Source organism: Chelonia mydas, chromosome 2 (assembly GCF_015237465.2).
Source record: "Chelonia mydas isolate rCheMyd1 chromosome 2, rCheMyd1.pri.v2, whole genome shotgun sequence".
Classification (NCBI taxonomy): domain Eukaryota; kingdom Metazoa; phylum Chordata; order Testudines; family Cheloniidae; genus Chelonia; species Chelonia mydas.
This window is the reverse complement of record NC_057850.1, coordinates 203,037,775-203,057,065: the sequence shown is the minus strand read 5'-3', so window position 1 is coordinate 203,057,065 and position 19,291 is coordinate 203,037,775. Positions and strand designations below refer to the sequence as shown.

The 19,291-nt window shown below is 40.8% G+C and overlaps 1 protein-coding gene across 11 annotated transcripts in view; it reads right to left on the bottom strand.

The window, feature by feature from the left end:
- The window catches only part of FAM126A (family with sequence similarity 126 member A), an 84,429-nt gene that overhangs the window by 43,976 nt on the left and 21,162 nt on the right, over positions 1 to 19,291 (bottom strand). For 8 of the 11 annotated variants that reach the window (XM_043541071.1, XM_043541072.1, XM_043541066.1 and 5 more), the window contains one exon: positions 2,325 to 2,413. In XM_043541071.1, the coding sequence (XP_043397006.1) occupies positions 2,325 to 2,375 (51 nt within the window). In that variant the 5' untranslated portion in view covers positions 2,376 to 2,413. Of the gene's footprint in view, positions 1 to 2,324; positions 2,414 to 10,158; positions 11,422 to 19,291 lie in introns of those variants that run through there. The other 3 variants (XM_043541076.1, XM_043541067.1, XM_043541069.1) reach the window with 3 other exon arrangements.

Below are 19,291 nucleotides of genomic sequence, written 5' to 3'. Positions count from 1 at the left end.
CACTGCCTCTCTATACTCCAAAATAAGGAGTGTTGTTATAGAAAGAGAGACATTACAAATGAGACCAAAACTACTAATCTCTATATCTGAAACCATGTCCAGAAAAATACAGAAAAGCCAAGATTTTCGAAAATAGGAGTCTAAAGCTGTTCTTTAAGAGCCATATTTATGTACCTAAATGAATGGCCTGATTTTCCAAATGCAATGGAGCACCCAGAATCTTACATTTGATGCTCAGTACTTTTCAAAAATAAAGCCACTTATTTAGGTGCCTAAATTTGGCTTTTAGGAGACTAGCTTTAGATTCTTGAAGATCTTGTAGTTGGACTATTACAAATTATACAATATATTGACTGTTGAGAAGATTCAAGCAAGATATTTCATTTATGTACAGGGCACCCATTTTCCAGAAGTGGTGTGTCCAAGGCAAGTGAATCTACACCACCCATAAAAATAAGTCTGCAAACCTGGTTTCTTCCCTCCACTTCTCCTTTCAATGAAAAATTGCAACAACAATCTTGGTTTGCGGCATTTTCCTAGGAATTACTAGAAAGTAGTATTTAACAATCAAGGATGTTGTGTATTTACTACCTTGGATTTGTTGAATACAAAATCTCAACAAAATGAGGCCTGAATACTACTCTATGTTGCTCCATAGTGGAGTAAAACATGACATTTCTGAACAGTACGTAACAGGGTTGAACTCCACACTAGTAATATGCATATATTTAGGACAACTGAGGGACTTGCATTTTCTCCATGATACATAATATATACATAGTGTCATGGCAGATGGTGGGAATAGTTGTGAATTTTCTGGACTACATCTGGAAGAGAGATTCTCCAGGCCATGACTTCACCCACACCAGAAGATCAGATCTGGTCTAGTCTGAAAAGATAGGTAGTTGCCAACTGTAGGTTTTGGTTTTGATAGATTTGTATAACAAAGGCCACCATAAAAATTTCAACAACTATTTCCTGATCCTCCTTTCTTTGGGCTCTCCAAAGCAAGGCTCAGAGTACCTCTTAGCATGGCAATGCCATTCAGTTACCCCACTGAAGCTGCAACTTTTGTGGTAATTGTGACATTGGTCATGGTGCACCACCTCATCAGAATAATTGGACTCAGTTACTACTTTCAATTTATCATGTGTTCAGTGTGTCTATATACCACCTGAAACTTAACAGCAATACTGTACAGCCCGGTGGCATGCTATAAGGGGTTTGCCCTGAAGTTCTGACTACAGGAATTCTGATGTCTTCCCTGATGTGCGCACACAGCTTACCCATATTTGCTGGAGTACCGGCTGAACAACGGTCTGCATGTGGTGCTCTCAGATAGGACTGGTAAAATGGCAGCTCTCTGGTTAGCCATTGAAGCTGCTTTTACGATGGCTGGAGGCAAAGCTGATGAGGAAATAGTTGGCTTTAAGGGAATCCCATGACTACACCTTTGTTCCCTTCAAAGGCATATTCTCCATCGTAAGGTCAGGTGGAGAAAGTGAAAATATGTGTAGGGAAGAAACTTTCAGAAAAACAGCACAAGAGGAAATTGCTGCTCCCTTCAAATACAGCACTGGGTCTGACACAGGACACCACAATGTGCCAACAGGTAGAGCAGGAAACAGCAAAGAGATGGAGAGAAGTTAGCAGCTGCCTCTAAATCACTGATTTGAACAAAAAAATCCTGAAGGTCACCCCAGAATAAGACCACAAATTTGAGAAGTAAGATAATACTTGTTAAGTAAGTAAGGTTATCTTGCTAACACACAGCATTAAAATGTACAGATAAAACTTCAAGTCAATCTTTGGGAGTTACTTTACATTCCAAACAGTAAGTGCTGTTGGTACGTTCAAGAAGAAGGCTAAATGAAAATAAAATGCCAGGTATGGTAAGAACCTGATTTAAAAAAATACCATTTTGGTGTAACATGAAAGCCTAGAGCTCTTCAGCTAAGAGTATTTAGTTGGTACACTAACATTTAAAGGATTTGTTTTTAAATCAGATTTTATCTATTTTATTTTATCTTACTGCATTGAAAGTTTATTCCTTTTTCCAAGCATGAATTTCATTGGGCTGTCATGAGCCAAACATAGCATACAGTCCTGAATATGGCAAGAAAGGAAATTCAAGTCATATACTTGACAATGTATTTCATCTTTTCATCTCTCAGACTGAAATTCAACTGTCTTAAATTTATCTTGGGGTTTTCTACAGCACCCATCTCAGCAACAAGTAAGAGCTGATCAGGTACTACTACTGCTACTGAATAATATAATGCTTAAAAACTAAGTTTATTTCTAATGATCATACAATATATTACCTTGAACTCTGATAACCACTCCTCCACAACTCCTGTGTCCACAGCCAACATCTTCCCACATCTGATCTGATACCTTCAACCTTAAATACCTGAAGAAGAGACACATTTGTTAAAAAGTGACAATTTATGCATAGCATATATCATTAAGAAGTTATTCCAGTATAGAGCATTTACTCAGCCACCATAATTATATAAATGTTAATCTATTATCTTGCTTTTTTAGCTCACTAACCTATCATACATCAACATCAGCTCCAAATTTTTTTACTTTGCCTCACGGATGCCAGCTGCTGAAAACAAAATGGGAATATTCACCAGCAGCAGTTTACTAGATTCCAAAAGATTATGCACTGAGACAGGAAGTTTACTGAATAATGACCATGGTCAATAAAAATAATTTAAAAAATGGATTTTGGATTTAAATCAGATATTTATTGCTTGAAGATGATGTACTCCATTCTTTGGACCAGTGTAAATAGATATGAAATGAGAATTTAAAAATTTTAAAGTATAAAACTGTTTTCCTAATAACATTTAGTTTACAGAAAAAAAAAAAAAAGACGAGATTGGTTTAAATTTGTATATTATTCTTGTTTTGGATTTGTTCAAAGTCAGGACCTACACTAAGAACAATCTTTTCAAGGTTGTCTGGTTGACAGAGGTCCAAAGTAATTTACTCTTCAAGATGATAATTACTACACAAAGAAAATTTATTCACCTACAGGATCTGGGGTGAGAAAACAAAAAAGGTTTTGCAAAGATCTGTAGAATTACATTCTATTTACACAACTATATGCAAATAAACAGATGTGAGAAGGCTGGTGCCAGATCTCTTAAATTAATAACCCAAAGGACAGAAAACCATTATCTTTAGGTAACTAAGACTTGATCCTCATGGAGGCCACCCATGAGAAAATGAAGATTTGATAGACATTTGAAGCCAATTTTGACAAAGGCCTGCATAACAGTGTGAACAAGTTTTCTAAAACCTTAGAAACCATCATAATCAGAGTACATAAGACAGATAGGAATTAGTTGAATTTCTAAGAGCATTCATGTTGTTGCAGGTTCAGACTCTAGTTTCAGGCTATAAACCCAATCTGTGACTAAAAGTCATCAGGAATAATGCAGATTATTGAAAAACTGGAACCTCCAGGCCTTTCAGTCTACCGTTTTTAATCCTAGAAAATAGTTGTCTGTGAAGCCTATATGGCATGAAAGCATTACAGATGTTCTGTCTAGTCTTATTTTCTGAACTATTTTAGAAAATAGAGGAAACTAAATAATCACACATTAGTACAGTGATCTGTCTTCCACAGTCAGAGATGCTATTGTTAAGAGTGAAATACTTTTACCTTCCAGTTCTAAATTATAAATTTAATGAAAGAAAGTCATCTGGTGGACAGATGATCATCCCATTTGTCTGCTGCATGCACATGACAACTGAACCAGCTGATTTATGCCTTGAACCCAGTACATTTTTCCCCGATAGACAAGTCCTACTTCTCCATGATGAAAAGATTCTGAAGGCCTCGTTGCTCATATTCATGTTCTTTGTTACTCCCTGGTAGTTTATGTACATTTTTGTTGTCCACATGTCACTATCATTGTTCAATACAAGACGCATTGAATTCAACCATATGGAGAGTTTTGTGAAGCAGTGTTTCAATGCCATTACTGACTGCTTTGGAGTCTTAAGAATCTCAAGTTATCACCAATTGTTCAGGATGAAGAGCTATGGAGTGCTACATGTCTCATTAGATCAATATATGCATACCACCAATAGAGTAGTGTGAACAATAAATATTTGAAGGAGACCACCTGAGAGAGACAAAAAAGGATTAAAACTAGAATTTTAGGAATTACATAATCTGGTAATTCTCCCATTGTTCTATCTCAAAATGAGCTCCAAGATGGACAATACCAAGGATTTGTTCAGTAAATTAATAAAGTGCTGATGCAGTTACTGGACTCTATAGAAAGAGAAATATTTTTAGAAGACAGTCATCAGAAGGGCATCCAATTAAAGAAAAGTAAATGTAAAAGCCCAGATGGAAAAAGAGGGCAATCAATGTTATATCACCTTGGACAACACTATAGGAAGTGATGTGCAAAATGACATATGAATAGACAATGTTTCCCATTAATTGCAGGGCAATTTCCCTTAGGAGAAGACTTCTGACTCCCATTAAGGGTGGCACGATGAGTTTGGGAGAGAATCCAATTTTCCCTGACTCAGACGAAGAGGCTGTTAGGTTATGACAGCAATCATCTTCTAGGTCCACATCAGGTTACAACATTCTGCAAGGGCATTACCTCAGGATTCCTAAGACTTTGAAGGAGCAGAGTGTTAGAAAACTTCCTTCCTACAGCTACTCTTTGAGGAGACAGAGGGCTGCTCTGGCGCACATGAAACAACTGAGAGCAGAAAACCTTTTCCCCTACAGATGCTAGCTATGTGGAGTGTCTGCTGGCACAGGGAGGCTGACAGTCTGCTGTGCTACTAAAGATAGCTGACAGAATGTGGTAGAGCAGTAAGCTAAGGCAGGCCTCATTGATGGGTGCACAGATCCAGCACACAGGTTTCTCAGGTTGCCCTGAAGGGAAGATCAACAGGTTCTAGTTATTAACAGGCCAATTCATCTGAAGTTTCCAGGAGATATAGAATGAGAATTTCCTCTTACAAAGTTCTCTGTTTGATGTATAAACTTCACTAGCTAACATAAAATAACAAAGCTTGGGACTAAATTACAATGTTCCTTTAATATGTTTATTGAAAGTCATTTATGGTTCTGGTAAATTTACATGTCTATTTCCTCTGTCGCTACAACCATATGGATACAACTGCAGGATATGAGCTATAGTAAATATATGAAGTTCTAAATGCCTTATAAGCAAATGAAATATTAAGTGGATAAGAAATTATGTACTACATTAAGAGTAATTTATCAAACTGAGCAAATTCTTAGCTATGAAAGTTGGTTTAAAAGCAATTACTCAGAACTGTATGTATATTTTGAGTAATATGGCAGAGCACTGGAAAACATTCCAGAAGAAAAGGATGATTTCAAGTTCAGCATGCTCCTTGTTATCAATATTCAGGAGCTATAGGAGTCTGGAAGTCCTGTAACTTATTAACATAGCCTTCCAAGAGAAAGAAGTTTGAGAACTGTCTTGAGAATTCAGTATAAGCTATGTGCTCTGCTCACTTAATGCTTCAGAAGTCAAACCTCACTTTGATTAGAATCCTTTCAAGGAGAGTGCGTGGGGGTGGGGGTTAGGGAGGAGAGGCATTTCTTTGTGCCAGATCTATTTTAGTTAAAGAGATAAGGTGGGTGAGGTAATATCTTTTATTGGACCAGCTTGGTGACAGAGACACACTTTTGAGCTTACACAGAACTCTTCTTCAGGTCTGGGAAACTTACCTCAGAATGTCACAGCTAAATACAAGGTGGAACAGATTGTTTGGTGTAAGTAGTTAACACATTTCAAGGGCTCATTCAAGGTGAAGTGACCTTTTAATACCCCTCCAGCCATAGGAAAAAAAGAGTGGGGGGAAGCAGCTGGGGAAGGAGGTTGTTAGTGGGTTATAGATTGTTGTAATAAGCCACAAATCCAGTGTCTCTACTCAGTCCATGATTTTCAGTGTCTAGCAAAGTTATGAATTTAAATTTCCCATCCTCGTCTTTTGAAAGTGTTGAGTAGGTTTCATTTGAGGATGAGGACTGTTAAGTCAGATACAGAGTGATAACTTTGTGAAAAGTGTTCACGCACAGGTGATGTGGTGTTTTTGTCTCATCATTTTTCTGTGTAAGTTAATTCATGAGCGTAGTGACTATCTGGTTTCACCCACGTCGTTGCTATTGGGGCATTTAGTACACTGGATGAGGTACACCACATGCTGTGATAGGTGTGTGTAGAACCCTTGGATCTTGAAAGGTGTGTTGAGGGGGATGTTGGTCATTGTACTTAGGGGTGGATTGATGCACAGGCCCAAGGGGCCCATGCCAACTTTGGGGCCCCCTCAGGAGCACCAGACCCTGAGTAGAAGTGGGAGGGGCCACCAGTGCCAGAACTGTGGTCCTACCCCTGGCTCCTCTTCTTCCTCCCAGGGCCTTGCCCCCTAGCCAGGCCAGAAGCTAGAGCTGGACAAAGGTAAGAGCCACCCAGGAAGTGTTAGGCAGGGTCCAGGGTGCCCAAGAGGAGCCCCCAGCCCATGTCCCCACCCTGCGGTACAGGCCACTGCCAGTGGGACCCAAGGGCAGGGGCTCTGGTCCAGCCTCATGCCCTCTCCCCGGGGCCTGCAGACACATTCTTCAGGGAGAAAAGGCCTGCCCTGGCTGAGAGCCAGTGGGGAACCCCGGGAAGGTCACAGGCAGTGAGGAGCCGGGCAGAAGGGCTTCTCCGGCAAAGCTCCAGTTGCTACTGGCCCAGACTCAGCACCCATCACACTGCTCGGGCTCGCCCAGTTCCTGAGCCCAGTTCCTGCTGCCGGGCTCCCCCCACTGGGTCCCATTGTTGCTAGGCTGTCCCCGCCACATCCCTCCTGCTCCCAGTGACAGACTGCCCCCACTGCTGCCTAGGCTTTGTGCCCGAGGCAGCAATCCCGTGTGGCACTGCTCCTCCCGTCACCTCTGGCCAGAAGCTTGCAGTTTGTGGGGGGAGGCAATGCCCTGGCCTCTCTCACAAACTATGCCCATGCTGTCACCGTTACACACCTGCCTGAGGCTCCCACGCCCATGTTAAAAAGTGGGCAGCCATGCTGCCCCCACCCTCTGCGCTGGTGTGCCTAGGCCCCCAGAACCAAAATGTTATTTGTGCCCACGGCCCCAATAAATATTAATCTGCCTCTGATTGTAGTATATGTTGGCAGGTTTTGCATCTATTGTTCTGGCAGGGTCTGTTTACTGTTTAAGTTTATTAGGAGAAAAGCAAGAACTACACCAACTCTTCAAAACTCTTTGAGATTTTTAATATTATATGTAGTTGTAATTCTTAAATTTTTCATCCTGATCCTTGGCTCCCATCAAGAAGCACATTTTCACAGATGAGGAGGAGCTTTCAGCCAGCCTTGCACACCCTCAATCCTGGGGTCACTCTGTACCAGTCCCCAGACTGTTCTAACTTTTGGTTGCTATCAACAACCCCAATGGACCAACCCAGTTATGGCACTTGCAAGGACGGGTGTTGCACTCCATATGATTTTATGAAAATATGCTAATGAGTGTGAATATAATGTAACTGGAATATGCTTTGTCAGAGAAAAACACAGTTCTCACTCTTCAGGTTGGGTGCAGCAAGTCAGATACACTTTATTTTCTCAAGCAATTGCACAGAGGGAGAGAGTGTACTAGGACACAGGGTTTCCCTCACCTGGGCAGGTCTCTCTAAAAATAAACAATTAGAGCAAGCATTTATACCTTTATTACAGACAATAATGAGCAACAGCTGCATATTGTTTATACATATTCCTTCATGATATCTTATTTTTCCTCACCAATTTCTCTTATAGTCTACATTCTATTCTTATCTAATACAAGGTCACAACAAGAAAAGGAGTACTTGTGGCACCTTAGAGACTAACCAATTTATTTGAGCATAAGCTTTCGTGAGCTACAGCTCACTTCTTCTGCAGTTTCCACAGTATGCATCCGATGACATTATATACACAGAGACCATGAAACAATACCTCCTCCCACCCCACTCTCCTGCTGGTAATAGCTTACAACAGTCTCTCTCACAGTTCTTTTCCCACTTGCTTTGCACAATCCCCTCTTCTACAAATCTCGCATTATTAAAGCTAGAGTTAGTCTGACTCCTGCTCATTTCAGAGGCCTGCATCCAAATTCCCTGTATCTACTTCCACAGCTTCATGCAAAAGGTCTTTTGTAAGGTGTCATTACAAAGCTACTGAGTGTGGTCATCCTATTTGTATAAATGTATCATTCTTGTATCTGAAACTAGAAATATGAAATATAACTCTGAGGTCCTATTGTAATTATGCAAAGCGTCAGCCATTAATGGTGGTTTTGAATCTCGATGGCTCCCATTAACCAGGACAATTGACTGTAGATGGCTCTGTTTACTTGCAAGCCTTTCTGTGAGTCAGGCCGGGAAGAATGAAGGCTTGGGGTCTCATAGGACATGTGATCATGTCACCTGGTGCTTTTCCATTTAGAAGGAGGGGTAGGGACCCAGAGAGACTAAAGATTACCGCCTTGTGCCAAAGCTATAAAAGGGGGTGGAACAGAACAAAGGGGGCAGCAGTCATGAGAAATCCCCTAGCTACCACCTGAGCTAACAAGAACTGTACCGGGGAAAAGGATTGGGCCCAGGCTAGGAAGAAGTCCAGTCTGTGAAAGCAGCTTATTGGAACATCTCTGAGGGTGAAATTTTATCTGTATTCAGTTTCCTACTGTATTAGGCTTAGACTTGCGTGTTTTGTTTTATTTTGCTTGGTAACTTGGTAAGAGGTTTATTGCTGGGGGGGGGGGGGGGCGGGTGGGATTCTGTGTCCTGCATTGTACAGGAGGTCAGACTAGATGATCTGATGGTCCCTTCTGACCTGGATATCTATGAATCTATTAAAAACTTACTTTGTTATGTCTGTTATTACTTGGAACCACTTAAATCCTACTTTTTATATTTAATAAAATCACTTTTGCGTATTAATTGACCCAGGGTAAGTAATTAATTCCTGGGGGCGCAAACAGCTGTGCATCTCTATCAGTGTTTTAGAGGGCGGACAATTTATGAGTTTACCCTGTATAAACTTTATACAGAGTAAAACGGATTTATTTGGGATTTGGATCCCATTGGGAACTGGGTATCTGGGTGCTAGAGACAGGAGCACTTTCTAAGCCATTTTCAGTTAAGTCTGCAGTTTTTGGTTCAGACTCTGGGTCTGTGTTGGCGCAGACTGGTGTATCTGGCTCAGCAAGGCAGGGTTCTGAAGTCCCACACTGCCAGGGAAAACTGGCTCAGAGGTAGTCTCAGCACATCAGGTGGCAGTCCAAAGGGGGTCTCTGTGATCCAATCCGTCACAACAGGGAAAGCAACAGACCCATATAGTGGCTTCTCCACCATTTGAGGACTCCTAGTCATACCTGTTTGGCTAGTAAACCAGTCTTGCATGGTTAGAGCAGCACAAGACTGCCCTAAAGCAGGGAGAACCTGGCCCTCAAGGCCCCAGTGGGAGTAAAGGTATTACAATAATAGTTTTGAATGGTAACTCAGTATTTGCCCTCACAATCCATTTATAAATATAGTCTCACTTTACCTTTTGTCACCCTGTCTTTGCTGCTTTTTCTTGTTCTGTAAGTGGCTACAAGCTCAGTTAGAGCTGGCTACCTACAATTCCACTTAGCCTGATCATATCCCACAGATCAACAACCTCTATCTCAGAGGCCTTACTCCATTCCAAATGTGCTGAGCCATTCCAGTTGCAATGAGTCTTATAGTTTTTAAGATGTACAATGCAATGAAAATGTTTGAGTATTGCACATACCAGGCTATAAGAGGAAACAGCTATTTTAATGCTTCAAACATTGTTTGTTTTTTGTGGTTCATTAGCTTCCGTATGCTTCACTCTATATATACACACACCAACTTAACAAAAAAAAAAGTTTCTTTATGCTTGTTGTTCCTTCAAACTAAAAAAAAAAAAAAAAAAAAAGGGCGGGAGAGGGAACGACTAATCTCTTTACAAATATTGATCAAAGCTATGTATGTTGGCTAGTCCTTTTAAGAAATGATGTAAATAAATGCCAGAAGTAAACAACAAACCTCTAGATAAACACTTTATTTTTAACAACATTAAGAGATGGCTACTCACAGTGCTGAAGTTGCCAACTGAAAGGACACTTCTCTGGTCTCTGCCTCTTTGACTTTCATTCCAAGGCACGTGGACTCAAAGTAACTTGTTCCATAAAGCTGCTCTTATGAGAGCTGTGGTTAAAAACTGTGTCCATTTTGCATGTACTAGCTCTCCTCTTGACTGAAATCTGTCTAGAGCTGCCAACCACATCCCCATGTGATTCATCTAAAAGTACTCTTAACCCTTTTTTCATATAAGGGAACTTGTACCACTGGATCTGCAGAAGTTTAGCAATCTGGAGCCCGTTTGGTTTCAAGCATATTTCTATGCTTTGAGATACTTTAAGGAATTTATATTCGTTATCATATTCTGTAATTCCTCTTGGCACCAAAGGTACGGTATTTGGTAATGTGATCACGGAGTTCCACCCAAAGCCAAACCAAATTCAAATGAATTCTAAACTTGTATGAGTGTAAGTATGAATAAATAAGGTGAGGGAAAGGATACTGTTCTACACAAGAACTACTTTGAAACCCAGACTGTAAAAAGCTTGAATTATCAATTGAAGGCCCTTTTAAGAGCAAAAACTAGTACTTTTGCTGTAGTACTGTGAACTCTAGTTCTTCATAGTGCCTCCCCCAGCTTCTCAATACCACTGAAAAGGTAGAATTACCAACCGCTGTTCAGACAGAAACTTGTTATTTAACCTAATTATTAGTGAGTTCAGTCTCACCTGCGGTAAGGCTAATTTTAAAGACAGGTTCTCCTGTTTGATTGAATTAGTTTGACAACGGTCAAAGAAATTTAATAATCGTCTTATCACCAGATTTGGCCTGCCACAACCTTCAATGACCTATCCCAAAAAAACGAACGTGTAAATAGATCAGTAAGTGGCAAAGTTAGCAGTGTCAAGAGTGTTTCTTAAGCAGAGGTTTCACAATAGCTTCAAGATCAGCTGACACTCTCCTGTAAGGGGAGGCAATACAGTGGAACAGACAGTATTTCTCCACTGACCTTCACCAACCAAGGATGCACGTCAGAGGTCTCAACACATCCCATCACCACAGTAAGCAGCACTGGCTAAAACACTGAGAGGCCGTTTCTTTGGGTACGTCTATACAGCATTTTGGAATGTGCCTCCCGGCCCAGGTCAATCGACTCAGGCTAGCGAGGTTCACACTAGTGCTCTAACAATAGCCATACAGACAGCGCTTTGAAGATGCGGCTTGCACTGAAGCTCAGGCTCTGAAGCCTAGATGCCTACCCATCTTCTATTTTTAGTACACTAGTGCAAACCCCGCTAGCTCGAGTCTGTCGACCTGGGCTGGGAGGTTTATTCCAAAATGTTGAGTAGACATATAAATGTTTATTGCTCAGGAGACTTGATACCATGTAAATAGTCAGCTCAGTAACAAAACTCTTGCAGTAAGAAAAACACTCAACTAACCAAACACAGACAATGTGGTTTAACTAGCCTGTCCACCACCCAAACAGTTCTGCTGGTAAGACTTTAAGGATACCACAGTGCAGCCAAAAAACCAGAATCTCCCACACAGCCAAAATGACAAGATTTCAAATCTCAGACTGCAGATTTCTACTGCCATTCTAATCATCTCACTTCTTACTTCATATGTAAAGAAGCACAGCCGACAAGGATAAAGCTAGCAGAAAAGGCATTTGGGGCCACTATCATTACTGAATGACAAAAGTTATATAGTCAAATGGAAGAGTTGTATCTTCCTTCAAAGCCTGCGACGACCAATCCTCTGCCACTTACTGAATTCTGCAGAATTTGTTGCCACTTCAGTTCCCATCCCTAGACAATAGGTCACTTAAGTGTCCTACCAGAAATATTTTCTAGCCAGCCACACACACACACACACACACACAAAGACTTCTCAGAAACACTTATTAAATATTTTTATGTAATTTATTGAACACAATTATTGATATCAAGGACAATGTATTTAAAAATGCCACCCTTCACTCCCAAATACAGTTTAAAAAAAACTCACTAACTGGAGATGCACATTAAAGGCATCAGATAGTGACAAGTTTTTGTACACCTGCAAATATGAACTATTGCTTCTGAAGCAATTCTGCCCATTCTACTTCTTGAGCCTTCTGAGTGTAACCCCTACCCCCATTACCATTAGGGGGCTGTGAATCTTACCAGAGCCCAGCAAGGGCCAAAGACTGCACTCTAGGAGCATTGCTGCCCCTTTGCCAGGCAACCCTCCCTTGTGCAGAGAGGAGGCTAGAGGGCGGGAACTAAAGCAGCAGCCCCAGATGTCCCAAAAAGGAGAGCTCGGATTAGTTCTTTACCCAGAGACCAGATGCCTGGGAGAAAGGAGGTAGTTCCTCCCTTTAGAGTGACAGTTGAGAAAGGACCTGAAGAAGAGCTCTGTGTAGCTCAAAAGTGTGTCTTTCACCAAAAGCAGTTGGTCCAAAAAAAAAAAAAAATATTACTTCACTCACCTGGTCTCTATACTTGAGAAGGAGTCAGGGGTGGTAGCTCCCTCCTAGGTAACAGCTGAAAGTGGGGGTGGGTGGGAGGGAAGCATGCAGCAGAGAGAGCCAGAGAGCATCAGCTCTAAGGCACAGTGACAGGGTTTTTTTTTTCTCCAATTTTTCAAGTCTCAGTTAGGAAACTCTGTCAAGTTAGCCCCTATGGGAACCTACCATATCATCGTAAAGGAAGTGACTCCCCAGTTGAACGGTTCAGCTGGCTACCTAAGACTACAGCCTGATCATTGATAATGACCTCAGCCAGGAGAAAAAGCAGAAAGCTTATATCTAAGCTCCTTCCCCCAGTGTGAAGAGAACTCAGACCATCCCCTGGAACTGAAAAGGGATTTGAGACCCTGACTGCTCTGCAGATCATCTGGCCCCTCAGACAACACACATTGGACCAGAGTCCATGTAACATCTTTCTATTTATTTTTTAAATGATTTAAGTGTTAACAAGTTTACTAATCCTTGCCATGTAAATATCAGAAACAAAATCATTAGAACAGTTAACTTTTGTTTAAAGAGACATTATAAAGGAATAAAGTTATCAGATCTTTCTATTTAACAAGGTGGGCATGACAATACCACCAGTCATTTCTACTGATGTTATAAAATTGAATTAAAGAATTATACACGCACATAACAGATCAGGATTGTCTATCAAATGTTCATATTCGAACAACTGGTCAGGTGTGCTGGGTTTTTTGTTTGTTTTTTGAACAGGTGAATGTATTCTGAGTACTAAATAAAAGGTAGACACTTGGATATTTGGTTATCTGTCCTCTATTTTGCTGGGTACATAACCGGTGTGAATTTTTGCATAACCACAACCTCCAATTCTTTTTTAACCATTCTTCAACAGCTAGGCTATTTTTCTTTTTTTCAATCATGGGCTATCAATAGCTGAGCAGCTACTAGCAGATGAGAGATTAATTCTTCATTTCCTTTTGTGGTACCATTCCCAGTAGGAGGCCCCAGGATTATCAAAGGATTATTTGGTAATAAATATCCAACAGTTTGTGATATTTGGTTATGAATTGCATCCCAATACTCTCTAATGATAATTATATATTAACCTGACTGGTGTGAGAGATACCATTGAAACAGTATCTTAAAGAAATTTTCTTTTATTGTGCTCCAGACTGACATTGCCGGTCCTCTTTTCCAGATCAAACCCCACTCCTCTGGGATAATTGTCTATCCACATCCTTTTCCCAGCATGTCACAGATGGACACTTTTTTGTTAGGAAAGCTGTCTGTAAAGATTGATATACATTAGTTATAATTTTGTTTCTTAATTGACCAGATGCCATTGCTTTTATTTAAAAAAGTTAGCTTTCTGTATAAAAGAGGTTTTCTAGAAAGTTGAGAAACAGTGCCTGACTTGAAAGTACTGGTATCAGGGGAGACTGGGCCAGTTAAGGTTTGTTTTGATCTCTAAATAAGTTAGAAAAGTTTCTTTACTGAATAGTTCACCAACCGTGTGTACTCCATGGTTCCCCCAATCTTTGAAGCTCTCTGGTTTGTGATTTGGGTTAAAATCTGGATTATTTGCAATGGCAGTCATTGGTGAGGGAAAAGAACTGAATTTATCTCTAGATCTATCCCAAACTCATAGAGCAGCCTTGCTAAAAGATGTGCATAAATTTCTACTGAGTGTTGTTTTTTTTAATTAATCCATAGTAGCTGAACAATGTTTACATTGCCACAATTTTCATGTTCAAGAAAGACCTAGTGTTTGGCTGGGTTAGAGCATCCTGAATCCACTACTGCTTTGAGCTGGCTGGCTTGACAGTACCACAGAATATTTGGAATGGCTAGTCCACCATGTTTAATGGCTCTCTATAAAGTATCTGATCTCACTTTTGGTCTTTTCTTATTCCATATAAATTCTAACAAATATCCTCTCTATTTCTGCTATGGTTTTATCTGGGATGGTCACAGAAAGATTTTGAAATAAGAAAGATATCCTTGGCAGAATATTCATTTTCACTGTGGCTATTCTTCCCAATAAAGAAATTGCAGACTTCCCTCAATGTTCAAGGCTTTTAAAAAAAAAAAAAAATTTCTGCTGAAGTAGTGGTTTTGACATTTAAATCACAGAGCTCTTCTAAGTTGTTTGAGATTTTACAGAATTTGTTGCCCATTTGTACCCAAATGTTTTCTGGAGGAGCAGTTTTTGTGAGTCTGTCAAGTTTGTAGCTAACATTTTAGATCTGGCATAATTTATTTTAAATCCAGACGCTTTCCCCAAGTCCTGGATTACTTTAGAAATTAATTTTAGGGAAATACTTGGTTTAGATAAAAATATTACATCATATGCAGATGATGCTATTTTCTGATGTGTTCCTGCAAGTTTTATTCCTGTGATGGATCCATTGTTCCTTATCCATCCTCTGTGCAAAAGGCTCCACAGCCAGTGCAAAAAGTCAAGGGTACAATGGACATCCCGGCCTAATCCCTCTGTGTAATTCACAAAGGGGGGGATTTAACCCCATTAATGCACAGCTGCTTTTGGACTGGTGTCCTTATCCATTTAAGGAACTGGTAGACAAACTCCATATGGGACAGGACTTGAAACAGAAAGTTCCATTCTATTCCATCAAAGGCTTTCTCTGAGTCTAGTGATAAGAGAAATAGATCTTTTTTCCATCTGGTATTATGGATGATTCCAAGTACTCAGAATATTGTCTGACATTTGTCTATCCCTAATGAATCAAGTTTGATCTGGATTAATAGAAGATAAGAGCACAGACTGGACTTTTGCTAGCATTATACTAGTTAGTATTTTTTCTAAAATCTTTATGCCATAATTCAACAGCGATATAAGCCTATAGGAACAACATGAGGTAAAATCCTTTCCATCTTTAGAGAGAACCACTGTAGCTTCTTTCATAGGTTGTGTAAGTTCCTCCTGTAACAGAGTGATATTCGAGGTACCTCTCAAGGAACTCACTAATACCTCCTTAAATACCTTGTAAAATTCAGCTGGAAAGCCATCAGGTCCTGGAGTTTTAACACTTTTCATACTTGCTATTGCCTCTAGCATTTCGTCTGTTATTTCTTTATCTAAAGTTTCATCATCAATTTTGCTTCTCTTTGGCAAGCCTGCTACTTTGGTACTATTGAGTAACTTCAAAGCTTGGAGTATCTGAGGTACCAAGATTCTTATCATAAGCAGCAAAAGTAGCACATATTTCATTAGGGTGTGTAACGATCTTTTGCGATTGTTCTTAACTGGAGGAATAATTTGCTGCTCTTGAATCCCTTTAAGTTTTTGAGCCAATACATTATCACTGTTAGTTTCTTTATCATAAAACGTCTGCTTCATATACCTATTAGCTTTTTCAGTGGCATCTGTCATCAACATATTCAACTTTCCCCTAATATTAGTTAATTTTTTTTTTATGAACCTGTGTTTTTATGAATGTCTTGTAATGCATCTCCGGTTATAGTTCTATTTTTTCTTGAGTTTTCATTTTAAAATTGAGAGGCTCTGCTTATCAACTGACACCCTAAATACTGCTTTACCTGCCTCCCAGGGAAAGACTTGTTTTATATTGTCCATATCATTTATTTAGAAGTATTGAATAATGTCCTCTTTAATTGCTGCAAACCAATCTTTGGAGAATCAAGCAGTTCACTTTCCAATATAGTTGTCTTTGGGACCCAACCCACTTATCAAATATTACTGCCATTGGTTCACGATCTGACCATAATGTTGCCAATTTCTGCAGATCTTTTCTGCTTCATTAAGGATACAGTCATTAACATTAAATCTATTTTAATATATAACTGATGAAGGTGCAAAAAAAAAAAAACAAAAAACACAATTTCTTTCAACTGTGTACAATTCTCTCACAATCTGAAAGACCTGGCACAGAGACATCAGTACTGTACCTGATTCCCTATACCCCAAGTCTTTTTTAACAGATCTGTCCCAGTATGGAATAGGCGTACAACTGAAGTCTCCTCCAAGTATAATTTCCCCTTTCCCAAAATGTTGCACTGTTTAAAGAAGACCTTTTTAAAAAAAAAAAAAAGGTGTTTTGCTTTGGGTTGGGAGCATGTATTGATATTGTTATTAATAACCCAGTGATTGTGACCTTCAAGAGTATAAATCGTTCCACCTTATCCTTAAATTGATCTGTAATCTGAAAAGGTACATGTTTAGCAAATACTATATTCACTCTTCTCTTCTTTAGAAAGCAAAATATGTCTGTCGAAATCAGTTACCTTTCATATCCATAATTTGCCCCTCCTGAAAAGGAGTTTCTTGAAATAGAATAATGTGAGTAGGGGGTTTTTAAGTTCTGTTAGAGCTTTTTTCCTTTTAATTACATTATTTAGCCTTTTGACATTCAAAAATGCTACTTTAAAAGGAAGAGACATTGAGAGTAATTATTTATCTTACTGAAAAATTTGAAATTGTGATTTTTTTTTAAAAAACTGCATAAGGACATGAATCTTTCTGTTGCCAATGTCTCTTTTGTTTTTAATTATAAGGGTATGTCTACACTACGAAATTAGGTCGAATTTATAGAAGTCTATTTTTTAGGAAGCGATTTTATACAGTCGATTGTGTGTGTCCCCACTAAGCACATTAAGTCGGCCAAGTGCATCCACAGTACTGTGGCTAGCATCGACTTATGGAGCGGTGCACTGTGGGTAGCTATCCCACAGTTCCTGCTGCCCATTGGGAATTCTGAGTTAAGCTCCCAATGCCTGATGGGGCAAAAACATTGTCACGGGTGGTTTTGGGTACATGTTGTCAGTCACCCCTCCCTCCATGAAAGCAACAGCAAACAATCGTTTTGCACTTTTTTTCCATGCAGACACCATACTGCTTTCAGCAGACTGTGCAGTAGGATTTGCTAACCATAGTCATCAAACCACTTCTGCTGCAACTCTGCTCTCCTGCTCTTGTCTCGATAGCAAATTTCTCCATGTTGGCTGTCATAGGCTCCCACTTCAATTCTGCTCTCCTGAATCCACCTCGCAGGTCGTCAGCCACCGCTTCCGCTGCAGCTCTGCTTTCCTGCTCTCCTACAGAAACCATACCACAGCAAGCATGCAGCCTGCTCAGCTCACCGACACCGCCGCTGTTGTGTCCTTTGTGCTGCTGGCAGCAGACTGTGCAGTAGGCCTGCTAACCATCATCATCCACCGCTTCTGCGGCAACTCTGCTCTCTTGCAGACGCCATACCATGGCAAACATGGAGCCCACTCAGATCACCGCCGTAGTTATGAGCATTGTAAACACCTTGCGCATTATCATGCGGTATGTTCAGAACCAGAACCTGCAAAACCAGGCGAGGAGGCGGAGGCAGCGTGGTGACGAGATTGATAAGGACATGGACACAGACTTCTCTCAAAGTACAGGCCCCGGCAATTTGGACATCCTGGTGGCAATGGAGCAGGTTCATAGCATGGAATGCCGATTCTGGGCTCGGGGAAACAAGCACAGACTGGTGGGACCGCATAGTGTTGCGGGTCTGGGACAATTCCTAGTGGCTACGAAACTTTTGCATGCGTAAGGGCACTTTCATGGAACTTTGTGACTTGCTTTCCCCTCCCTGAAGTGCAAGAACACCAAGATGAGAGCAGCCCTCACAGTTCACAAGCAAGTGGCGATAGCCCTCTGGAAGCTTGCAACACCAGACAGCTACCGGTCAGTCGGGAATCAATTTGGAGTGGGCAAATCTACTGGGGGGGGTGGGTGCTGTGATCCAAGTAGCCAATGCAATCACTGAGCTGCTGCTATCAAGGGTAGTGACTCTGGGAAATGTGCAGGTCATAGTGGATGGCTTTGCTGCAATGGGGTTCCCTAACTGTGGTGGGGCGATAGACGGAACACACATCCCTATCTTGGGACCAGACCACCTTGGCAGCCAGTACATAAACCAAATGGGGTACTTTTCAATGGTGTTGCAAGCACTGGTGGATTACAAGGGACGTTTCACCAACATCAACGTGGGATGGCCAGGAAAGGTACATGATGCTCGCATCTTCAGGAACTCTGGTCTGTATGAACAGCTACAGCAAGGGACTTACTTTCCAGACCAGAAAATAACCCTTAGGGATGTTGAAATGCCTATAGTTATCCTTGGGGACCCAGCCTACCCCTTAATGCCATGGCTCATGAAGCCATACACAGGCAGCCTGGACAGTAGTCAGGAGCTGTTCAACTATAGGCTGAGCAAGTGCAGAATGGTGGTAGAATATGCATTTGGGCATTTAAAAGAGCGCTGGCGCAGTTTACTGACTCAGTTAGACCTAGGCGAAACCACTATTCCCATTGTTATTACTGCTTGCTCTGTGCTCCACAATATCTGTGAGAGTAAGGGGGAAGACGTTTATGGCAGGGTGGGAGGTAGAGGCAAATCGCCTGGCCGCTGATTATGCGCAGCCAGACACCAGGGCAGTTAGAGGAGCACAGCAGGGTGCGCTGCGCATCAGAGAAGCTTTGAAAACTAGTTTCATGACTGGCCAGGCTACGGTGTGACAGTTCTCTTTGTTTCTCCTTGATGAAAACCCACCCCCTTGGTTCACTCTACTTCCCTGTAAGCCAACCACCCTCCCTTCTCCCGTTCGATCACCACTTGCAGAAGCAATAAAGTCATTGTTGTTTCAAATTCAT